The sequence below is a fragment of the Rhipicephalus sanguineus genome, chromosome 5, assembly GCF_013339695.2.
Source record: "Rhipicephalus sanguineus isolate Rsan-2018 chromosome 5, BIME_Rsan_1.4, whole genome shotgun sequence".
In the NCBI taxonomy this organism is placed as follows: Eukaryota; Metazoa; Arthropoda; class Arachnida; order Ixodida; family Ixodidae; genus Rhipicephalus; species Rhipicephalus sanguineus.
In genome coordinates this window covers 144,328,456-144,351,360 of record NC_051180.1, presented here as the reverse complement: position 1 = coordinate 144,351,360, position 22,905 = coordinate 144,328,456, and the positions used below count along the sequence as shown (strand labels likewise).

The 22,905-nt window shown below is 44.7% G+C and overlaps 1 protein-coding gene across 1 annotated transcript in view; it reads right to left on the bottom strand.

Moving 5' to 3' along the window:
- Positions 1 to 6,435: 6,435 nt before the first annotated feature.
- LOC119394298 (uncharacterized) overlaps positions 6,436 to 22,905 on the bottom strand; it is a 40,188-nt gene continuing 23,718 nt past the window's right edge. Inside the window, exons 2-5 of the mRNA XM_037661586.2 lie at positions 18,847 to 18,906; positions 17,361 to 17,399; positions 9,575 to 9,610; positions 6,436 to 6,777 (exon numbers count right to left, since the gene is read on the bottom strand). Coding sequence (XP_037517514.1) covers positions 6,590 to 6,777; positions 9,575 to 9,610; positions 17,361 to 17,399; positions 18,847 to 18,906 — 323 coding nt within the window. The 3' untranslated portion in view covers positions 6,436 to 6,589. The remainder of the gene's footprint in view (positions 6,778 to 9,574; positions 9,611 to 17,360; positions 17,400 to 18,846; positions 18,907 to 22,905) is intronic.

Genomic DNA, 22,905 nt, shown 5'->3' with positions numbered 1-22,905 from the left:
CGCTACAATATCATCATCAAGACGCCAGAAGAAGGAAAAGAAGACCTCTCTGGCGCGAGCGCGTGCTACTTCACTTCTTCTAATAAACAATCTTGGTTCGAAGCAGTCACTGGTCTCGATCGTCTTATCATGGAGTGAAGTGAATGAGTTTCTAGACAGGTCTCCCTATTATATATGAAAGTGGGAAACACACGCGGGGAACATATCCTGCTGCAAAGTTTAATTGCGGTTTGCATGATTACGCATGCAAGACAGTGAGCACTGGCACAAAGCTCCTCCCCGATGCGCCGCGGCAGTTGCACGCTGCGTTTAATCTGACGTCGGGTCGAAGACGTAGGCAAACATGATAACGGCAACCCTTTTGCTGCGGCTGGCGATAGCAAGCATTGACTGCTCGTCACATCAGGGAGGAACATTGCGCCGATCCTCACCGTCTTGCATGCGTAATCATGCAAACCGCAATTAAACTTTGCAGCGGGTTATCTCGGGGCACATATATGCTAGAAAAATTCTTCCAAGTGGAACTGTGTAAAAACGCGACTGCCTCCAACTTTTCAATACAAACATTCCCGCTTGCTGCACTCAATAAAAAGTTTATTATTCAATCTCAGTTAATTTGGGGACAGCGATAATTATTATCTGAAAAGGTGCTTTTCACGTTCTTCCCAGGGCTGAATTTTAAGAAAACCGTAAAGCTTAACTTTGAGCACCCGGTATATGTGTGTATGTGAATAAAAAAAGGTTTACAATAGACGAACATCCCTCACAATTGTGACAGCAGCGAGATATATATATTACTTATCTATTTTATTTATTTATGCAGAGTGTACTAGGCCCAAGACTCCAAGAATATGCTATCCAGCGAATTGGGTCGTTGCCCTTTAAGCCTGGAGGACGCGGCAGCGTTAAGGTCACGCAATACTCGGGATATTTCTGGAGAAGAAAAAGATACTGCAACTTCTGGGAGCTTTTGTCGATGCGCTTATCCAAAGGAGACGTCCACAGCACATTTCGGCAGAGCGCATTCAGTGATTCGAAAAAGCGGTGAGCCTTGATGTCACCTCGCTGTTGACCATGTCGCCGCACCGAACCCGCCGGTACATTCCTAGCGTAAGATAGTGGACGAAATGGGCAGAAACAGGAACTTTTCAAGTCTGAATTTGCGTATGAATGTGTCCCAGATGTTTGAGAACGATGCAGGGAATGCGTACCGACCTTACAGCTTCGTTAGACGGGCGGCCGCATTAACCCTAAATCGATGGCTAACACGATCAAAAGACATGTGCACCGAAAATCGGATCTCTGAGGGCTGCGTTGATTGTATTGAAGCGCATTCCGTCCCTATAATTTGTGTCGAGAGTGTTTGAAAGCTTCGTGATGTCATGATGGCGCTGCAGAACAAGAACCGGAAACAGGGGGCGCGCTTCTCGGCGAGCTGCAGCTATTCAGCAGCCGCTGAAATGGACAGTCCATTAGTTGATCACATCGAGAAGAGCTTCTCCGGCGAAGTGCTGTATTTTATTTCCAGATTCCCCATTTGAATTAAAAGAAAAGACTAACGGCGGCGCGCCGCAATTACTGCGTGGCGGCGGCGGCGTGATCTCTCTTGGGACTTCGGCGGCGGCGCGAGCGGCGTGACCAAAAACAGGCGGCGGCGCACACCTCTATGATGAACACCAGACTCCGGTCGAAATGTGGCAGAAACCTTTCCTCTCTTGTTGCTGCTACCGAGGGTTTCCTGCTCATTTCTACCTATATATATATATATATATATATATATATATATATATATATATATATATATATATATATATATATATATATAATTGGCTTGAGCGAACGAACGTACGAAAACTTTTATTGTTCCAACGTTTCGGCCGGGGTCCGGCCTTCGTCAGGGAATACAATGCATACGTTAAATGTGTCGCTTATATATACACAGGGTAATTATTACACAGTATACACAGTATTACACAGTATATACACAGGATAATTGTGGGAAACTCAGTGATGCGCTAATAATACAAAAGTACCCACTTCAGGTAATTAACGATGCCATTAAACGGGCTAGGGCAGTAGAGAGGAGCGAGCTTCTATACTCCAACAATCGTGCTCCACAGCGACAATGTACAAACCTAATATTAACGCATTCTGCATCAGTACCAAACGTTAACCACATCCTACGAAAGCACCATAACATCCTCATGCAGAGCGACCGTCTCAAAAACATATTTTCTGAATCGCCACGGGCAGTGTACCGTCGCCCGAGAAACTTGCACAATATGCTGACTTCATCTGTGTTAACCCCTGCTGTCCATTCAGGTTGCCACCCATGTGGCAAACCACGTTGCAAGCTGTGCGCGCACATGATCACCTCCATTTCAGCCCAGAGTTCGGCCTCAAATTTTTCAATTAAAATTAAAGGTGATTACGACTGCGATACAAGTAACTGTGTGTACCTTCTTCAGTGCTCCGTCTGCAAGCTTCAGTACATAGGCCAGACATCGACACCATTCAGATTGCGGTTCAATAATCACAAGGCACATGTCACAACTTTTCCTAACCTGCCTTTATCAAAGCACCTGAATACAACAGGGCACTCACTCGATCACCTGACGGCAACGGTATTGGAATCTGGTTTTAAATCTCACCACGAACGGGAAGTGCGCGAATCATTTCTCATCTACAAGTTTAAAGCATTATCATGCGGCATTAACGAAAGCGCAGGAAAGCTTACGTTCCTGCACACGTAAGAGTTAAGCTACGGGATCACTCTGTCACGGACAATGCTAAATTCCATATGTCACGTATCTGCCACTTTCACCAGTTATCACCCTGTTACCCATGTTTTTGTTGTATTCCATTTTCATGAGTGCCATGTATCACAGTTTCACTTATGCGTCTCATTATCAGCATTGCCAGACTTTTTCACACATGCTTTTTTTAGATTGCTGTTCTCGTTGCTTTACACCTGTTTCTTGTTAGTTCCTTCAGCGCATTGTTGTTTGCTGTTTACGCATGTTTCTTGTTAGTTCATCGAGTCCTTTTCACGCATTGTTCTTAAATGTCATCGCTGTACATAATCACCCGTGTTATCACGTTTTTTTTTTCTTGTTTTTCTTGTTTTTCTTTTTTTTCGTGACAGTGATGAAAAGATTCCCTTTGTTACTGCGCCCACTTCGCCGCATATATTTTTTGTCATGTATGCATGTTAATATTACACCGCACTTTTACCTATGCTGACTTGTCTGATGTATGTGCGATATTAGATACTGCTTAGGCACGTGCTTGGAGGCCCCCTGTGTATATATAAGCGACACATTTAACGTATGCATTGTATTCCCTGACAAAGGCCGGACCCCAGCCGAAACGTTGGAACAATAAAAGTTTTCGTACGTTCGTTCGCTCAAGCCAATTTTTATTAATCACTGGATCCACTGCAACCACTTGCCTGATATATATATATATATATATATATCAGACAAATGAACAGGAGACCCTCGTAACAGCAACAGAGGAAAGGTTTATGCCACATTTCGACCGTAGTCTGGTGTTCATGGATAGATAGATAGATAGATAGATAGATAGATAGATAGATAGATAGATAGATAGATAGATAGATAGATAGATAGATAGATAGATAGATAGATAGATAGATAGATAGATAGATAGATAGATAGATAGATAGATAGATAGATAGATAGATGGGTCATTCCATATCAAGTGTACCAGGTAAATTTTCGACCATCTCCGATCATGCAGAAAAAAATTGGGCTGATATGTGTCCGTGTGAGAAGTAGTTATTGAGGCGTTATATTTCGAAATAAATTGTGTTGCCTAGAGGGCGCTTCGAACTTGGGGCACGGAAGTGACACTGTGCCGTACATAAAAAGTTATATAAAATCACTGGTTTGAGCCATTACTATGAAGCAATTTTTTTATTCATTATTCGCTGCTCTTTCATGACTATGATAGTTCATTCATTTTTATTTCAACTTTCGTTATTTTTCGCCTTGACGAAAAGTCGCAAGATGCTGCATGTTTAGCATTTCTTAGAAAGAGCAGCGATTTTTCCGCGAGCAATATATTCACATTGAGGGCTTTGTAGGTTCCTATATTAAATGATAAAAATACTGCGGGATCGAAAGAAGAAGAAAAGTTGCCACAATATTGCGACACATTTGGGGAAAATAGCGTTTTGACGCATATTGGGGCTTCATTTTCTTAATGCAGCGGTCCAAATAAAAATATGAAAAATAAAAAAAGACCCTATATACAGGGTTCAGGTCTTGCAAGGAATCGCGTTAACAGATGTAATATAGCGGGGTAAAAGAGCAAAGTAACAATCCGGCGTCACGCAATGCGAATTGCTTAACGTGTGGGTGGTTTAAGCTTACCGCCCATTACAAATGGGGCCAGCCATAATTCTTTAACGTCATCAGCCACAGCACAAACAACAAAGTGCACATAATGCCCTACAAATGTGTAGCGGGTGCCTTGCTTCTCTGAAGAACTATGAATAACGGCATAGTGGGTATTTTCCTACTTCCCAAAAATTTGGATGATTTATGGCGTAGCAGGTGCCTTGCAACTGTAGTTGTCGTAATCGACACAGGAGATTTTACAGGGGTCTCTAGAAAGGCCGCTCATCCAGCTTTCGCTATGCTGCGTGTGCGCGCAGACCTGGCGTTCTGTGTGTGTGTGTGTGTGTGTGTGTGTGTGTGTGTGTGTGTGTGTGTGCGTGTGCGTGTGCGTGTGCGTGTGCGTGTGTGTGTGTGTGTGTGTGTGTGTGTGTGTGTGTGTGTGTGTGTGTGTGTGTGTGTGTGTGTGTGTGTGTGTGTTATTCTGCTGCCTATTAATTCGAGGGCCATGGTGGGTAGGCCACCGGTAAACACATTCGGCAGTCTGTAATTAGGCAGATTTAGTTGGGCGTTCGCAGCACCTCTGTGGACGCAGCCTGCCAGGTTTTTCCTATGGCAGGCTGCGTCCGTAAAGCTGTTGCGGGCGCTCAACTAAATCTGTCTATTATCATCGATGGTACCTCCCTGCGCTCTTGCGTCCCCGGTAGCTAGAACTTCTCCACAGCGGTAGAAGCAGCTTTAACTGATGTGACATATTGAGCAGAAAACTTACAGAGTCCCTTATGCATTCGCCTACAAGACGATTCGAAGGCGAAAGCCGTCTTCTTCTTTTGCTTCGCAGTCGACGTATCCCCCCTGCCCACCTCCGAAAGCTTTCTGCACCTAACGTGTCATTGCACTGCCTCCGTGATCGGCCCACCTTTGACTAAGCGACAATGTCATGGGATGACGTCATCATGTGAGGTCACGTTATGTGACGTCATGACGACGTCATTATGGCATCACAAATTTTGGAGTCCTGTGATGTCCTGTGATGGCGTCACAGTACGACGCCATCACGTGACGATATTTTGCATCACTCGTGTTGACGCCGACGCCGTGGGACACCGACGCCGACGGTCAGTTTTCGCATTTGATGAGGCAGATAAGGCTGTCGTCTTAATGATGTCGCTGGAGCCAATGATTTGACGACGGTTCCTTCGTCAGGCCAGCTGCCTTAACGAAGACATCTTTTATTGTCAGGACATGTCCTCTTCTCGAAAGAAATCCTGTAGCCAAAACACGCGTGAGTGCGCGGGTGCGTGCGTGCGCGTTTGAATGGTGTGTGGTAGCGTGCGCGCACACACACACTCAACAACCTCGAGGGAAAAAAGCTAACAAAAAACCACGGGGTCCCTATGCATTTGCCTAAGATGACTCGAAAGCGAAAGCCATCCGGTGTGGCTATCTTATCATCATCATTATCGTAATCATCATCATCAGAGATGGAGCGGTCACGTGAGTAGCTGCCCACATTTTTGATGCTGTGGCGGATGATAATGAATTACAGCTAAGCCCTTCGCAATCAGTTGGCAGCTTTTAACCAACCACTCGATAGGCAATTCACATCGTGGGACATCTGGTGTGATTCTATGCTTCTGCCACACAATATTACGTCTGTTAACGCCACTCCTTGCCCGAAATGTCTGATGTATAGGGTCTTTTTCCAATGCGGTTTCAAACACCAGCGTGGCTTTGTGGTGTAATACTTGACTGCCATGCAGGATATCTGTGTTTCATTCCGGCGCGAACCCTGCTTTTTTGTATGGTTTTTATTGAGGTCACGTGGGCATTTCATCGCACGCCGCGTTTTTCTTCTGATGAGCCCCTCCAGGCTTTCGCCTTAAAAGAACATAGCATACCACAATAGTACATTCTCGTGTAAGCTTTCATTTACCAGTGCTCTTGACTTCGCACAACCAAATTTGAAGCTTTAGGCCACATGTTAACGTACGAGGCGAAGTGCCGTTGAGTAAAGCTAACCAGCGCAAACTGTCTGAGCAGCAAAAATTTTCTATGATCGCCTTAATTGTCGAATTCTTTTCTTTTATTGTTATCCGTGCAAAAACTCTGCAGTTTCGTTCGTAGTCTCCATCGCCTCATCCAGCATCGGTTCATCAAGTGCGGGCAGCTTTGTGGGCCAGGGGTCTCTGTAGAGATGCCTGACCGGAAAGAGGCGAGCTTCATGCTTAGACCATCATCTTGTTGCGTAGCAATTGGATGAGCGCCTTCTCGAGTAGTCCCACCCTGTCGAACCTCGTTTGGGGCGGGAAAGGGCCCAGCGATTCGTCATCGGACGTCTTGCGTAGCATCTGCATCACGTCGGGGGAGATAGCGCCGCCAGGAGCGCTGCCGTCGTCCGAACGTTTCCCGTGTCCTACAAAGAGAACGAAAAGCGCGCCGCACATGTGCACATGTTGAATTGTGATTGTTAATATTACTATATTATTACTAATAGTAGAAGTAGTAATAATGGTCGTCGAAGTTTATCGGCATATTTTCATTATTGAAACTACCTTGTCGCAGGCTGCATGCCGGAGTGGAATGCAAAATCAATGACAGATGAAAAATAGTCTTCGTCAGGGATGCATGACATCAGGTTTGTTATATATCTTTAAAAATATTAAGGATACTGAATACATAAAAGACATGTGTACGGCGCTATCGTGTGAATATGGTGTGCCCTTGCTACGCACTAGTACGCAGAAATACGCAGTAATAGGTCACAAACAACTCACACGTTGGTGCCAAAGACAAGGTATCTAAGTTACTATCAAACTAAAGTAGGGGAATTTTAAGGGCTCGTTTTTTTTTGTTAGACACAATATTAATGAGAACTAACAGACAATCAAGCCAAGGAAAGTATAGGGGGTGTTATTTGTAGTAATTGGGATGTAAATTAGAAGAAAGTAAAGCGGGCGAAAAGATAACTTACCGCCGGCAGAGAACGAACCTGCAACCTTCAAGTAACGCGTCCGATGCTCTACTAACTGAGCTACGTCGGCGGTCATCCTCCCGTCCACTTTATGGGGCATATCTGTGCATGTCTTTATGGGGTATATATGTGCATTTCTTTATGGACAGATATATGAGGCATATCTGTGCATTTAAATGCACAGATATGTTCCATATATCTGTCCATAAAGAAATGCACCCCGTAAAGTGGACGGGAGGATGATCGCCTACGTAACTCAGTTGGCAGAGCATCGGACGCGTTATTCGATGGTTGCAGGTTCGCTCCCTGCCTGCGGTAAGTTATCTTTTCGCCCACTTTACTTTCTTTTCATTTATATCACAATTACTACAAATAACACCCCCTTACTTTCCTTGGCTTGATTGTCTGTTAGTTCTCATTACTATCAAACTGTTCTACAAGTACCGGAAAGAAGGTGCAGGCGTGGATGGAGGAGAGGAGGGTCTGTAAATGTGCGGCTGGAATTTTTTTAGCTTTCTTAAAGGCGCACGGAACGAACAATACTGGTTTAACATATTACTATAAAATATTCCAATGTCAGCCATTCTACGCCAGCCGGGAGCCTGTTCTATTCGTGCACCATTCTCGGTAAGAAAATATAGTTTAACAATACTTCTATGCCACAAGACAAGTCTTCCGATTTCATCGATTGAAATCAACATTTTCTCCGGTTGCGTACGAGGTGCACGTACGTGCGTACCTTTATTTATTGCCCGTTTCTCGTGATAGATAAGATAAGGAACTTTCGGTATTGTTGTACCAAGTATTAAGTGGTCTCAGTATGAGTAGTAGTCATTAAAAGTAGTATGGCTGCAGTGCGTGGTGCAGTTGTGTAAGAAATAGTAGTAGCAGTAGCTTTGTACCACACACTCAACGATAACTAGCATTCATTTCTTCATCATAAGTAGCAGCAGTACAAAGTAGCCATTTCCTGTCATTAATGAAAAAGGACAGAATGAAGGCGCAGGCTGTGATAAGAATAATCGGTCACAGGTGCCACAGGCGAGAATGTTTCACCTTTCAGTAAACATACGGGACAAAATTTATAATGATTCTCATACATATGAGATTCCCGATCTGACCATCACCATTCTATTATCTAGGAATCGACAATTCCGTCGAGAAGCTTCACAAACCGCCTTCGTCCGCATGAGTCTTGACAGCGTTGAGTAGATGTCTCTGAATGTGCATTCGCCTGATCTGGTGTTGGTATTTTAGTTTAGCTAGCGAGTTCTGTGGTGCATAGTAAAAAAAATACTGCACGACGTTGGGACCTCTGCACGGATAAACAGCATTGCATGAGTTTGCACTCTGCACAGCATGCAAGTAAACAGAACTGTAAGCATACCTATTTGTTATATTTCGAATGTAATACATGCCGCTCGAGTAATGCCTAATTCATCCAGGTCTCAACATGCTCTTTAGATGCACATTTTTTTGTAATTAGTACTTTTATAGGAACCAGTAGTGGATAGGGTGTCTTTTTGCCTGGGGTATATGGTGATTACACGAGGTGGCATCCTTTCACAGCATATTTAGTTGCAGTAATCCTTTAGCTCAAAGTTTAAAAATACGTCTGAATCTTTTGCCCTATCCCCCTACCCTCTTCGTCCCCCTTATAGAAGTGAAATAGTCATCCAGTATGAATACCTCACGACTTATTTAATGGTGGCATATTACACGCGAGCTCTGCGCTGCGGAAATCTCTTACAACCAATACTTATCTTTAGAGCAATAGTTATCTCAATTTAAAATATAATACGAACCTCTACGATTACTTCTACACGTATTTGCCAACACTCCGCTGTAGCGCTTGACCTTATCTTTCGTTTTATATAATTTAGTATCATGTGTGTCCTCTATGCTACCTGTTTGCATCCTTGTATGGATCCTTTATGTCCAGTTAGATTTTCTTTCCACGAAATATATACTGAATGGATCCCAACTACTCGCATAACAGTTGGCTAAGGATTAAGATGTTCGCACGAATTTCCATATTATTCTTATGATGATGATGCTTTCGCCTTTTTAATAAGCCACACAGACAATCTCGAAGCACTGAAGCTTGCAGAGCATAAGCGTGAAATACAAGTGACTCTTGGTACGGCTGAAACACTATACACGTACTATTGGCTTTACCCTTGGAAATGCCGTTTATATGCTCAATGAAGAATGCAGAACGACGAGTGGCAGTACTTACCTCCAAGGCATGAGTGACCGTACAACTTGCAGCTGTCTGTGGAGAGAGAAGATGCAAATTATCTATTTGGAATTCGAGTCACCACGCTTGCAACGATGTTAGGCACGTTGCTGCCGGTGGCCAAGGACAAGAGTGCGTGACAACTTCATGCATTTCAAGATGCCGTGCACGGAGGACTTAATTAATGAAGCGCAGTAGTTTCCTCAAGACAACCGTGCACTTACGTGAAGTGGAACAGGACATGGCGATGTGCACACGAGCCTCTCTTGTGTTTCTCGTATGTTTTAAAAGCGATGCGCATATTTTTTTCAAAATAGTCTGCTATGAATAAATGATCAGATGTTTAGTAATCACGCACAAATAATTATGACCTCACACAGTTCATTACTTCGCGCTGTATAAGGGTACCAAAAACTGATATTAGTATCAAACTTGTGCGTAGGATTTTGCTGAAAAGTCATAAAGCTATGAACTCTTTTAATGACTACAGGATTTCTGCCAACTAGTATTGTTATATTACACCTTGCCACGCCAGTCGACTATTTATATTAATTATTAAAATGAGAGACGGATTCTCAAAGCTATGCTTTCAGAAAAGCTGCTAGTCGTTGTGCAGGCTGCAACTGCTAAATGCACTTTTTTCTAACAGCGATGAGTAAGTACATAGGGCCAGGGTCTCATCTCAAGCACCCGGCCCGGACCGCACATGACTGTATTCGCCCCATAATTTGTCTTTTCTCTTAATAAGCATGCTCATGGGCTACACAGACGTGACCGGTCTCCAGCATTCTTTTTTCTTTCGTGAGGCACCCCATCCGGTCACGGTGCGATAAAACATAACCGTGGAACAAATGCGTTATGTTTCAGAATGGGCATCCATATTTCGTTCATTCTGGGGATCAATGGCATTATCGCTCTAGAAAGGTACCTGACGTCAAATGCCTTTCAGAAATGACCCACATATGACATATGGGAAATGCCGCCCTTCAAGTGTCAACGTTAGCTGACATGTACTTGTGCGTGAATTTCATTTACTTGCCTAGTTTTTTAAAGACGATAGTCTTTCTTGGGGAACTTAAACGCATAAATTTTGGTCTGTCTTTCTGTCTGTCTGTCTTTCTGTTTGTCGGCACGTCCCTCGATTCAGCCACTCGGCCAAAGTTGAACCACTTGCCCAAGGGCCAGCCGTCTTGAACTGGTACGGCTGTTCATACTTGTGAACGTTGTCGATCAAAAATTAAATATCATGCATATCTGAGGTGCAACATCACTAGGTAAGTATTAGGTGGCGTGTTCCTTTAATAGAAAATGCATACATACGTAATTTTAACGACCCTAGTTTCTTAAGCTGCGCTGAAAATGCATAAGAATGGAAGCTTGAGCGAGTTGGTATGCGTTCATCTTTGTTGAAACAGCGCTCACTAGACGACGACGAAGTAAAAGAAGGCACAGGACAGGCGCTGCCTGTCCTGTGCCTTCTTTTACTTCGTCGTCGTCTAGTGAGCGCTGTTTCAACAAAGCTGAAAATGCGACTGCACTGAAATTTGCCTTCCTCCGTGCCCGTCGCACGAACTCATTGTTGTGTTTCGGTTTCGGTTCTGTATTGCACTGTACGAATGCCATGGGTTGGTGTTGAAAAACTTTAGTTTTGAGAAGGCCAAGAAGGTGAAAAAAAATATTTAAAAAATGAAAAAGCAGCGTTGTGGGCGGCCTTCAGGCTGCCGGTTGTGGGCGCCGCTCTAGCGTTCCTGTTTTACCCAGGCGACGTGTAAATAAAATAGTGTGTGGAGAGTACTCGCTGAGTGCGGACGTTTCTCTGCTTCAGCGCTTCGCGCCAAACCGCGTTTTCGGGCTGGCTGGCGTCCCCGCCGGTCGCGTTGGTCACCGCCGGTCTTCGCCTGCTGCTGCGCCGGGACTACCAGCACGCAACACAGCACTCATGTTTCCCGACGTATTGCCAGATGGCGTCCATATCTCACACAGCGCATCTTCTATCGTCTTTACACGACATTTGCAGCGAAGCACGCAGATACGCGGCCAATTTTTTTTTTCTTTATTTCATGCCTGCCATGTCAGATGTCACGTAACGAGCGGCCCTATAGATCCAGTCAAGCTAATGACAGTATGCAGCATTTTGTCCAGGATCCCTCTTAACCCTTGGGGAAAATAGTGTTTATACGGTGCCGAACTCGCATAAACACCCCAAAGAGCAAAATACTTAGGAAGTCGTCATCATCGTTACTCATCGACATTACCATCAAATTTGAGCATACCGAGCCGCGAGAGCGTAATTGTTAGGCAAGTATAAGGGAATAAACAGAAGGAGGTTACCAAACCTACGTTGAACTCTTAACTCGACGTTTAGCAGGTGGATATACGATAGGATCATTCAGCTTCATTCTTTAAAAAAAAACTTACCATGAGAAGATTGTGCGTGCTTCAGTGCGAAAAACACATCCTTCCAGTGTTGAACAAGCACAAAAGTTTATTTGTTTGCAGCCAGAAACACAACACAAAGCCAGAAACCAAGAAATGCTTTAGCGCTTGAAACCAATGCCCTTCTGAAACATCCAGTTCAATTCGGCGAGACAGAGCTGGGAATCGATGTGTTCAATAGGAAACCGAAAATGACATGGTGTACTTACCTCCAAGCAATTTTACAGCACTGGGATTTGAGGAAAAGCTCGGACAATAAAAACTAAGTGATGATTACACATCTCCAGAACTTTTAATGAAAACCTTGCTGCAGCACGCGTACGACAATAATGTGTTCCAGAATTATCATAACGGTACGTTTGGTTTGTACTGAAGCTCGCGCGCTATGACTATATATTTGCCTATCAGCAATTGGAATACCAGTCAAAAATCATGTTTTCTCTATCTGTCCTAATTTACTACGAGAGGGCATTAGTTGTTCCCTTTCCCCAATTGAAAGGAACAACATATCTATCTCTGCTAATTTACTACGAAAGGGCTACAGTTGTTCCCTTCACCCAATTGAAAGGAACAGCATATCTATATGTCCTAATTTACCACGAAAGGGCAATAGTTGTTAGCTTTCCCCAGTTGAAAGGAACAACATATCTATCTGTCCTAATTTACTACGAAAGGGCAATAGTTGTTCCCTTTTCCCAATTGAAAAGAACAACATATCTCTCTGTGCTAATTTACTACAAAATGGCTATAGTTGTTCCCTTTCCCCAATTGAAAGGAACAACATATCTATCTGTCCTAATTTACTACGAAAGGGCATTAATTGTTCCGTTTCCCCAATTGAAAGGAACAACATACCTATCTGTCCTAATTTACTACGAAAAAGCATTAGTTGTTCCGTTTCCCCAAATGAAAGGAACAGCATATCTATATGTCCTAATTTACCACGAAAGGGCAATAGTTGTTAGCTTTCCCCAATTGAAAGGAACAACATAGCTATCTGTCCTAATTTACTACGAAACGGCAATAGTTGTTCCCTTTTCCCAATTGAAAAGAACAACATGTCTATCTGTGCTAATTTCCTACAAAAGGGCTATAGTTATTCCCTTTCCCCACTTGAAAGGAACAGCATATCTATATGTCCTAATTTACCACAAAAGGGCAATAGTTGTTAGCTTTCCCCAATTGACAACATATCTGTCCTAATTTACTACGAAAAAGCATTAGTTGTTCCGTTTCCCCAATTGAAAGGAACAGCATATCTATATGTCCTAATTTACTACGAAAGGGCATTAGTTGTTCCGTTTCCCCAATTGAAAGGAACAGCATATCTATATGTCCTAATTTACCACGAAAGGGCAATAGTTGTTAGCTTTCCCCAATTGAAAGGAACAACATATCTATCTGTCCTAATTTACTACGAAAAGGCATTAGTGGTTCCCTTTCCCCAATTGAAAGGAACAACATATCTGTCCTAATTTACTACGAAAGGGCATTGGTTGTTCCCTTTCCCCAATTGAAAGGAACAACATATCTATCTGTCCTAATTTACTACGAAAGGGCATTGGTTGTTCCGTTTCCCCAATTGAAAGGAACAACATATCTATCTGTCCTAATTTACTACGAACGGGCATTAGTTGTTCCGTTTCCCCAATTGAAAGGAACAGCATATCTATGTTTCCTAATTTACCACGAAAGGGCAATACTTGTTAGCTTTTCCCAATTGAAAGGAACAACATATCTATCTGTCCTAATTTACTACGAAAGGGCATTAGTGGTTACCTTTCCCCAATTGAAAGGAACAACATATCTATCTGTGCTAATTTACCACGAAAGGGCAATAGTTGTTAGCTTTCCCCAATTGAAAGGAACAACATATCTATCTGTCCTAATTTACTACCAAAGGGCATTAGTTGTTCCGTTTCCCCAATTGAAAGCAACAACATATCTATCTGTCCTAATTTACTACGGAAGGGCATTAGTTGTTCCGTTTCCCCAATTGAAAGGAACAACATATCTATCTGTCCTAATTTACTACGAAAGGGTATTAGTTGTTCCCTTTCCCCAATTGAAAGGAACACCATATCTATTTGTACTAATTTACTGCGAAAAGGCATTAGTTGTTCCCTTTCTACAATTGAAAGGAACAACATATGTATCATCCCTAATTTAATAAGAAAGGGCAATAGTTGCTCCTTTTCTCCTATTGATTGGAACAACACGTCTATCTGTCTTAATTTACTAAGACATGGTAATAGCTGTTCCCTTTCCCCAATGAAAAGGAAACGGCTTTTTTATGTGGACGTCCAAGAACTGTACTCTTCACAAGGCGACTTATTCTCTAGTGTATTATCGTGCACTGAGGAAAAGGGTGTTAGCTTTTCGCAGCGGTAACCGGGCTGACATAAGAAAATGTTGTCCTTACTTGAATTCTATTTTGCAGCAACTTTTATTGTGTTTGAAAGTAAGCTGTTCACTTAGACAAACATGTGTTTATAGTATCATGTGTGGCGCCTGCTTTATTTGCTGACCATGCACTTGAGTGTTTTATTTATGGGCAACTTGGTCCAGATTTATAGAAACGCACACGATTTTCTCGTTTTGGTAAAACGGTCAAAAGACGAATGCTCTGTCATAGTAGCATAAATTTTAAGTGCTTTCAGTGACAATGGCAAAGGTACAACCCTTACACACGAGCTCACAAGGGATGGGAAACTGCATTTTCTGAATTTACAATTATTTTTGTAAACAGGTCAAGCTTGTCGGATGCATTTGCTACGTACACGCAAGGCTCTTCTATCGCATTTATCGACCACAAGGTTGAAAACTGTGAAACGCGCTATCGCATTGATGTGTCTATAATCTGCTTTAATGAAATCATGCCGTCATACCGCGAATAACAGCTATATAGCGCAGGTAAATATGTTTTACACTAAACCAAGCTTAGTGTAGAGGACCACCCCTTAGCCCTTACTTTAGAAACTGAAAGACAAGCAGCGTAAAAGCCATTATTTGTGTCACACAACTCAAACGACCTGAAGTAGTGCCACATTTAAAGAACGCGGCTTGTAGATACCAAGTAAAGAGAGTATTTTGTGCTCGTCTCAAATCATCGATGTTGTGCAGCCGTGTACCTTAGGAAGTCAGGAACGGGAATGTGAAAAGAAACACCTGAGGCTGGCAAAATGTGGCGCTGTTGTTCACAAGATATCGTCAACATGAAGGCAAGTAGGTGTTGGCCAAACCGGGCGCTGTATTAGTGAGAGCCTCAAAGAACGTGAGCAGTCTCTACCGTTGGGAACCGGCTTGAACTTGGTGAAACACTGTTAAGTGTGCACGTGCCCATCTCTTTTCAAAAGACTGATATATACTGGAAAAAAGCCAAGATACTTCTGCTCGATAGTTATCTGAAGCTCAAAAGGTCACTTGGTCCTCAGTGTGCCACTGTTGCTCCCTTGGCCTAGTGCTCCTCATAATTTTGTTCGTTAGAATCCGTTGAATCAGCTGCTCTCTCGATCGCTATGTGATTACGTTTTTTTTCTGCGCATGCGGGTGCGCGTGCTGCCTCTGGTCTGCTTTTGTTTTAAAGCGGAGCTGTTTAAGTTCTTGGTCAGGCCGTGTAGCGTTCGCAAAAACTCAACTCAGTGGTGCGCCGCCTCGCGTTGCCTAGCAACCACTGCTACAGCTGCCTTCGCCTAGGAACAGCGATTCCCGCCAACCCCGCACATCCTACAGCGCCGAGCCACGCAACCTACTCGCACCACACACGGAGTGTGAAGGCGGAGCTTTGTCGTGACGTCAGAGGTACGTTATAAGCTATGAGCAGCCGGCGCGGTGACAGGCCTCTCACCTTCTCTACTTCGTGAGTACCTGAAGCTGCCATGGGAAGACCGAAGGAAGTCCGGACTCCCGAAGAAGAAGTGGCTTACCAGGACGGACGTCGTGCGAAAAACCTCGAGACAGCTTAGCCAAGTCTCGTCAAATCTAGGTTATCACAAACTCCGCTGTTGACTCCAGCCTTGCACCTCTAGTGCAAGCTGCGCACATTTTTTGTATCAATAAGGGTGTGACGTAACAAAAGATGTCAGTTGATAGTAGCCCCGTCTCTTGCCTTTCTTCTTGTGTTCCCACGTGCGCTAAAAACGTTTATCATGAATGCGCAGCAACTGGACCGTCATTGCATTCCCCAGTGTTAATTAACAAACTACCGGAGTTACTGGCGCACGTATACATCTTTTTGAGACGTATTTGCAGTTGCCATTCGCGAATTGTCGATAGCATCCGCAGATCTCATAACTGCGGCATAAGTTTGGAATCTCGCGTTTATTTTCCATTCTTTGATAAGTTGGTAAACTGCCAAGCAGCACCTGTTCACTGTCTAGAGCCTTACCGTCCGAAACATGTGGTCTTGCCACACGTCAGTTTCGTTGCGATTTTGACATTGAATGTGAGAAATATAGAACAACGCGCAGCCTTCTGTACCATCTGTATGTAATACACCAGAACAACCGAAAGAATATCGAAGCGGGTAGGCGACAAGGCCAGTACCTTGCCTGTATGAACATCGAAGCCGAGGAAATTATGCGATTCATTCAGCTAGTCGCAGCACGTGAAGAACGCGCGCTTAAAAGTCCCCCAAAACGTTATCGCCTAGTAAATTTAATTTCTTAAAAGATGTGTATTAGGTATTTTTCTTTCATCTCGAGGTCCCATACAGCATGCGTCGCATGATTTTGAACTTTAGGCGTATCGAGAAAAAAGACACAAACATTCACATCAGAACCAATGGAGTTGCAGGTGCCTGCATTCTACCACGTGCTTTGTGTTGACTGAAGGAACGCATGCGTGAATGTTCATGCTTCTTCTTAGGACCAATGGCAAAATTAACAGATTTACGGGTTTCCCAACGTGTAGGAACTTCATCATGCACGAGTGCTTACGCTGTACATACCAAACCTGGGCACGCGTTTGAACATTACTTGTCTTCCTTTGCTCTCTTGATACTGTAAGAGTTGCCACGGGATGCCTTTGAAGGGTGCTTGATCCGCCATTTTGTCGCTTGCTTCGCCGATAGTATTTTGTCAGGCTCTAACTAGTTAAACACAGGTACATGTATTCACATTTGGGAGAGGAGAACGTTCGGAGGTGACAGGCTACCATTTGTACAAAGTGTGCAGAGGGTGGGCGAGGAGGACAGTACAATGAAGGAGTGCGGAGGGCTCAAGTAGAGGATAATCCGGGTTGGCGCAATGGGCTCACGTCAAGGAGACGAGTAACAAGGGTTGACGGACACGGCCGTGCAAGACACAGGGGTGTAGAATAGTATAGAATGGCTGGAGTCTCTTACACTCACCGGGCGAAGCCTGCGCCGGTCCCGAATCATGGCCTTTGGCTGGAGGGACGGGCACAGACACGAATAGTGCTTAGACTGCAGAGGGACGCTTTAAGAAACGCGCTATATTATCTACAGCACACCGCGTACGTGAATGAAATCGGAGAGGGTCAACTCTGCTAAGCCTTGCTTTTCACTTTGTTGCCGTAGGTAATAGACCTATAGACTATAGTCCCATGTGTCGCACTACCCCAGTTCTTGTAAAGCCTCGCTTGCGCTTCATGCGAGCTTCTCGCAGTACACTCTTTCATTGGCCCTTATTTCATGCTTGCATTAGGTTAAATGCCTCTCTAAGCCATCTTTAATCACTCCTGTTTTGCGTCAGGTGGGAACATTGAGTGAGGCCATGAACTTCCTGACAACACCACTCCGAGAGATCTTTCTGCTCGCGTTTTCTTTCACTCGACGTCCAGTCCGCTAATCTATTATCTACCGTACGCTCTACGTGACCAGGTTGCCTCGCTTTTTTTTACTACTTTATACCGGCATCTAGTTACATGGTAACGCCAAGCCTCCACACTACGCTTAGACGCTGTGTACCTATCCGAATGAGTGTTGCATAAATAGTAGCAGTGGTTGTTTCGTGACCCTTTCAGTGAAATAACAGGCGAAATCTCCCACAAACTTTGCTTAGATATTGCTCTTTTTATACTTTCAATTTTAAGCTTCGATGATTTCAGTCTGCGAGCATGTCACCTGTTGTTCTTAGCGCAATGTGGAGGAAATGCACGTCGTGTTCTACGGAGCTACTGAATAAAATTTTTGTTTCGTTGAAACGAAGCTACGGCGCTACCTGCCGATATAATGGTTGATTGAATCATTGCCGTAGCAGTAATCAATGGCACCACCGTAAACTTGCACCGAAAGCGGCAATTTTTCTTCTCTGTAGCATGTCGCGGCGGAACGCCACGCGCACATCGAATTTAGATTGATAATATAATAATTGTTCGTGTTTTACGTCCCGAAACCACGGTATGATTATGAGGGACTCCGTAGTGGAGGGCTCCGGAAATTTCGACCACCTGGGGTTCTTTAACGTGCACCTAACCTAAGTACACGGGCCTCGAGCATTTCTCCTCCATCGAAATGCGGTCACCGCGGAACTTAGTTTGAAAGAGCTAAACTGAAGCTCGCAAGCGTTGTATTGTGCTGCGACCAAAGAAATAGGACAGTGCAAAATTTGAAGGGAAATTTCCCAGTGGTTATTGAGCCGACATAGTGATCTGACACCTGTCATTATTGCTTTTTCAACACTCAATACGAAAAGAAATTTCGCGGGCCTGATAAAGCAGATGAATCTACTGTTTTCGAAAAGCAACACTTGTTTTACGCCTTGGACATTCACTGTCAATCTTTTCGAGTAAATTACTGCAACGGATACGCGGATTTAGGCTACCATGTAGAATTGTTTTAGCGTCGTCCCAGCATGGACAGTTCATATACTTACTATTCCGTCGTAAAAGCGTGATGATTTTCTTGTCCCGCACTCCTTCTTCGACTGAATCACCTGCGAAAGGTCGATGCGTCATGTCGCTATTTGCGCTGACGAAAAAAGAAAAAAACTTACAGCAGAAACTGACTCGTATCAATTATCATTGTTAGTGCGAATTGCATAACAACCCCCGTCAGAGATGTGAAAACGCGCCAGCGTGTCAACGTGGTGGCTTGCACGAAGTAAATTTTCCATGAAACCGTCAGATCTGTGGAAAACGCGCCAAGAGTTTTAGAGCGCCTGCTTGCACGCGGGACATTCTTTGTGGCGTACTATATTCCACCTGATGAGGCACACGCTTGCGGCGTATACGGTTAGAGCTTCGTGCATCAGAACTAGTGGTCCGAAGTTCAAAAGCCCGGCGTCGGAACAGGCAAATCTCATGCGCGGATCAGTGGGCAGTCACTTGGCAAGTCACTGTGCCAAGTGTGGGTGCACCCCCATGTTAGATGATTGCAAGGTAATGGCAAGATATAGGGACAAGAGGGCACGTGAAATTCACGAAGCTTTTTTGATTCGCAAGGCAGGAACTGATTGTGTGAGTGCCCCGTCTATCAACTTGTTGGACAATGAATATGAGTATATTCTTAGTTGAAATATGATTTCAAGATGTGAAAAGATTTTTTGCACGTGCGCCATCACTTTCCCTTTCTCTCTGTGTCATCTCCTCGCCCTCACGAGTGTATATATTTTCGCGCCATCTGAGCAATGAAATGGTTGTAAGTGTGCGCTCTGTCCTATCATTCTTCTTTTCTGAAACGTTTTGCGCACAAAGAACGTATTTTTCCTTTTAGAAGGTTGATCATTTAAGTTGATCCAGTCTAGGTATTTGCAGCGCTGACGTCACTTGCGCGCACGTATCGTGGCGTATGTGTACGACGTCACTAGGGCGAGTGCGGCTGCGCAAACAGCTTCTGCACAAACGTCGTGAAATCCGCAGGTATACTGGGTGACGCCACCGGCCAGGTACATCACCCGGTCCGAAGCTCGTCGTGCTAGCTAAAGAATGTGACACTCGCGTGTAAAAGAAAAAAACACTATGTGCAGCGTACCATACGCGCAAGCGAATGAGCGCGTGCCTTCGAACCCCATCGTGCTTTCCGCATCGAAAATACTGATCCTTTATACACAACTCGTTTCAGAAACTGCCGCGCACTGACACAGTCCACTGTTACAATAGTCCTTAATACTACTCGAAATGTCATCCTAAATGGATCATGGTGTAGTTACAAATATGAATGTTCGCAACGCATGAATTGACAGCAACGCTGCCACTATAGGCGTCACTGGTTTCGTGGATACAATATTCTTTGTAGGCTCTAAAGAGTGTGGCATGCATAATCGCGCGATGAAAACTGGTGGAATAAAGAACTGTGCAAGGCGCACGTAAGCATTTCGGAGGGGGGGGGGGGGGCTCCTATATATATAGTTTAACGAGATAATCCCTGTTCGTATCATCGTCTACTATGAATTCCAGCATTTCAAGATCATGCAGTCTTAAGTTTCAAACCTGATTCCTGTCATTCGAAGGCGTATAAATGTGCGATTTAGCATACAGGAACACAGTTTACAAAGTTTTGCCTTCGTAAGACCTCCTTGCCAGTAAAGGGCCGCCTTCGCTTGCAGTACAGTTTGCCTTCCCAAATAGCAACATTTCTCTGTTTAAGAGCGTATATAACGCAAGGCAGTAAGATTTATCTTTGATAGCATCAGGTGAACTGGTTCCTCTACCGATCTCCTGCATCAAGCGGAGCGAGCTACGCTGCGTGTCCGTACAAAGATGTACTGCCCAATTTTTTTTTCAGTAATTGCTGAGTGGTCACTTCGAAATTGATGCTTTAGCTGCTTAGTTGCAAAGGAAAGATGAAAGAGGGGGAGGGGGGGCAACTGTGCCAAAGCACGACGTAGTGCATAAGGAATATTTCTGCAATAGGGAACCCAAGCTCAAGTTTGCGGCGCGACGACAGCGCCGCGCAAGCCGCGCTGCGGCTCTGTCGGAAAGCTCTGAACCTTCGGCGCGCACGTGCGCACGCGTTCTTCTCTCGGTGCGGGTAACTGGGGGCCCGTCAGCTGGGTACGTTGAACCGAGAGGCTTGCTGTGCGAAGCTGAGCATTTAAGCGATGGCAGAAGCGACCCCGCGGAAGCGCAAGCGTGGTCCGAAGTATTGCGGTTTAGCTGCCAGCCACAACAGTGCAGACAACACCAAGGCACGCGATTCACGTGTTAAACTGTATCGTTTCCCGGGCGTGTCGTACGAGAAATAAAGGCGGCAAGCGTGGATAGCTGACAGCGCTGTCTCGCCTTCTATTTTGGCTGTCTGAGTTCATCGCTTTCATTCGTTCCGACTACCTGAATCGGTAAGTAACGCGGCGCATGCACGCAGCGACTACATTAATGATTACTCGCTGTCTTCTCGTATTGTTAAAGTCCAGTTACGGTTGTAGGTGAAGCGACTTTGTGTTTTGATTCCCCGTGTTCGTGAGACCTACCAGCCGTTGTTGAACGTTCACATTCGCGTTATACCGTTAGCATTGCGCGGTTGGTTGAATTCAACTGAACTTGGCACATCGTCAGAAGTTCGGCGCCTGCATTTCACGCGTCGGGAAGGCTGCTTTATCACGCCGGAACGGACGTCTGTGCATTTGCGGCAAGCTTTGATATCGTTCTGCAGGTTTGCTTTGTTTTTGTCACTTTATTAGGGTGATATATATTTAAGCCGCTAAATATAACTGGCACTTAATACATGCTTTGCAATTGCAACCTTGAAGTAAGCACCTTCTGACTTTGTGCGATTTTCTAGCCGCGTTCACGCAGCAGGTTTTATACGCCTGTCAAGTCGATATCATAAAAAGAGACTGCAAGCATGACGCGAGAGCCGAAAAAACGAGGCGAGCAGTTCATCTTGCTTCACAGTGGTTAAAGCTCAGCTAGCTGCCTCGCGTCTTAATCGGCGGGTGATTCTAACTTGACTCTAACCTTCTCAGGTAGCAGTGCCATGGCCGTATAATCTTTCTTTCGCACGCCGCAAACGTTTGTTCACGAAAGTACACGGCTGCTACTGTAAGCATGCCATATCAAAACAACAATCATATGATTCGTAGTCCACGCCGCAGAACATCGATAGCGTGTACGGCTTCATTTCGGAGTGCATGTGGACCATTATTCATCTTCAACATGACAGAATGAGACTTACCTCGAGGTATACGTCCTACACGGTGTAATCGCGACTTGGGAAATGCATTTCGCTTTAAGTTGGGCGTCGTTGTTATCGATCGTCTGCTCTTCATCGTTAACGTGATTGACGAGCCTTTCTCATTTTGTCAAGTTCGCTTTTCGGAAGTGCCAGTCAAGCTTGAAAATCCTTTTGAAGCCGCACTGCAAGTGGTACATTGTGAGGCGGCGCAAGTGCACCGCGAGAGCTCTGCACGTGCAAAGCGAGCGGCAACGCGGTGGAGAGAAGGGAAAACGCGCGCTGCTAACACCCCAGTTTCTCTTTTTCTGCCAGAGATGGCGCTGCCTGTCAAGAGCAGCAGCGCCGCTAAGCGTTGCTTGGGAAGCCTATATCGCCTTTTCGGTCAGTTTCAGGCCCGTATTCACAAACCAACCTTATCTTAACGCTATAAGGCGGCCTTTCGTAAGGAAGGGAAAAGTGTAAGGATAAGAAAAGGTCACGGTGCGTTTCACAAAATCGCCTTATTTGGCTTTAAGGCAGCCTTACGGAAGGCGGCCTTGTCGTCATAAGGAACGAGCATGGGAGCGAGGCTATGAACTTTTACTTGCTCATTGTTGGTTTATTAGCAAGAAATAAAAGCTGTATGCTCCTCAAAACAATAAGAAAAATGCAGGAACGCATACCCGCGCAAGTTTCGGTACGAACGCGCCTCGTCTGGCCGCGCCGTTTGCTCCTTTTCTTTGTTAACGTTTTTTCCGTTGTCATAGCAACCGGCGGCTCGCGTAGACGCGCCGGCACATGCGGAGTCAGACGCGCCGGTCCACGAAGCGCTGGTTTCTAC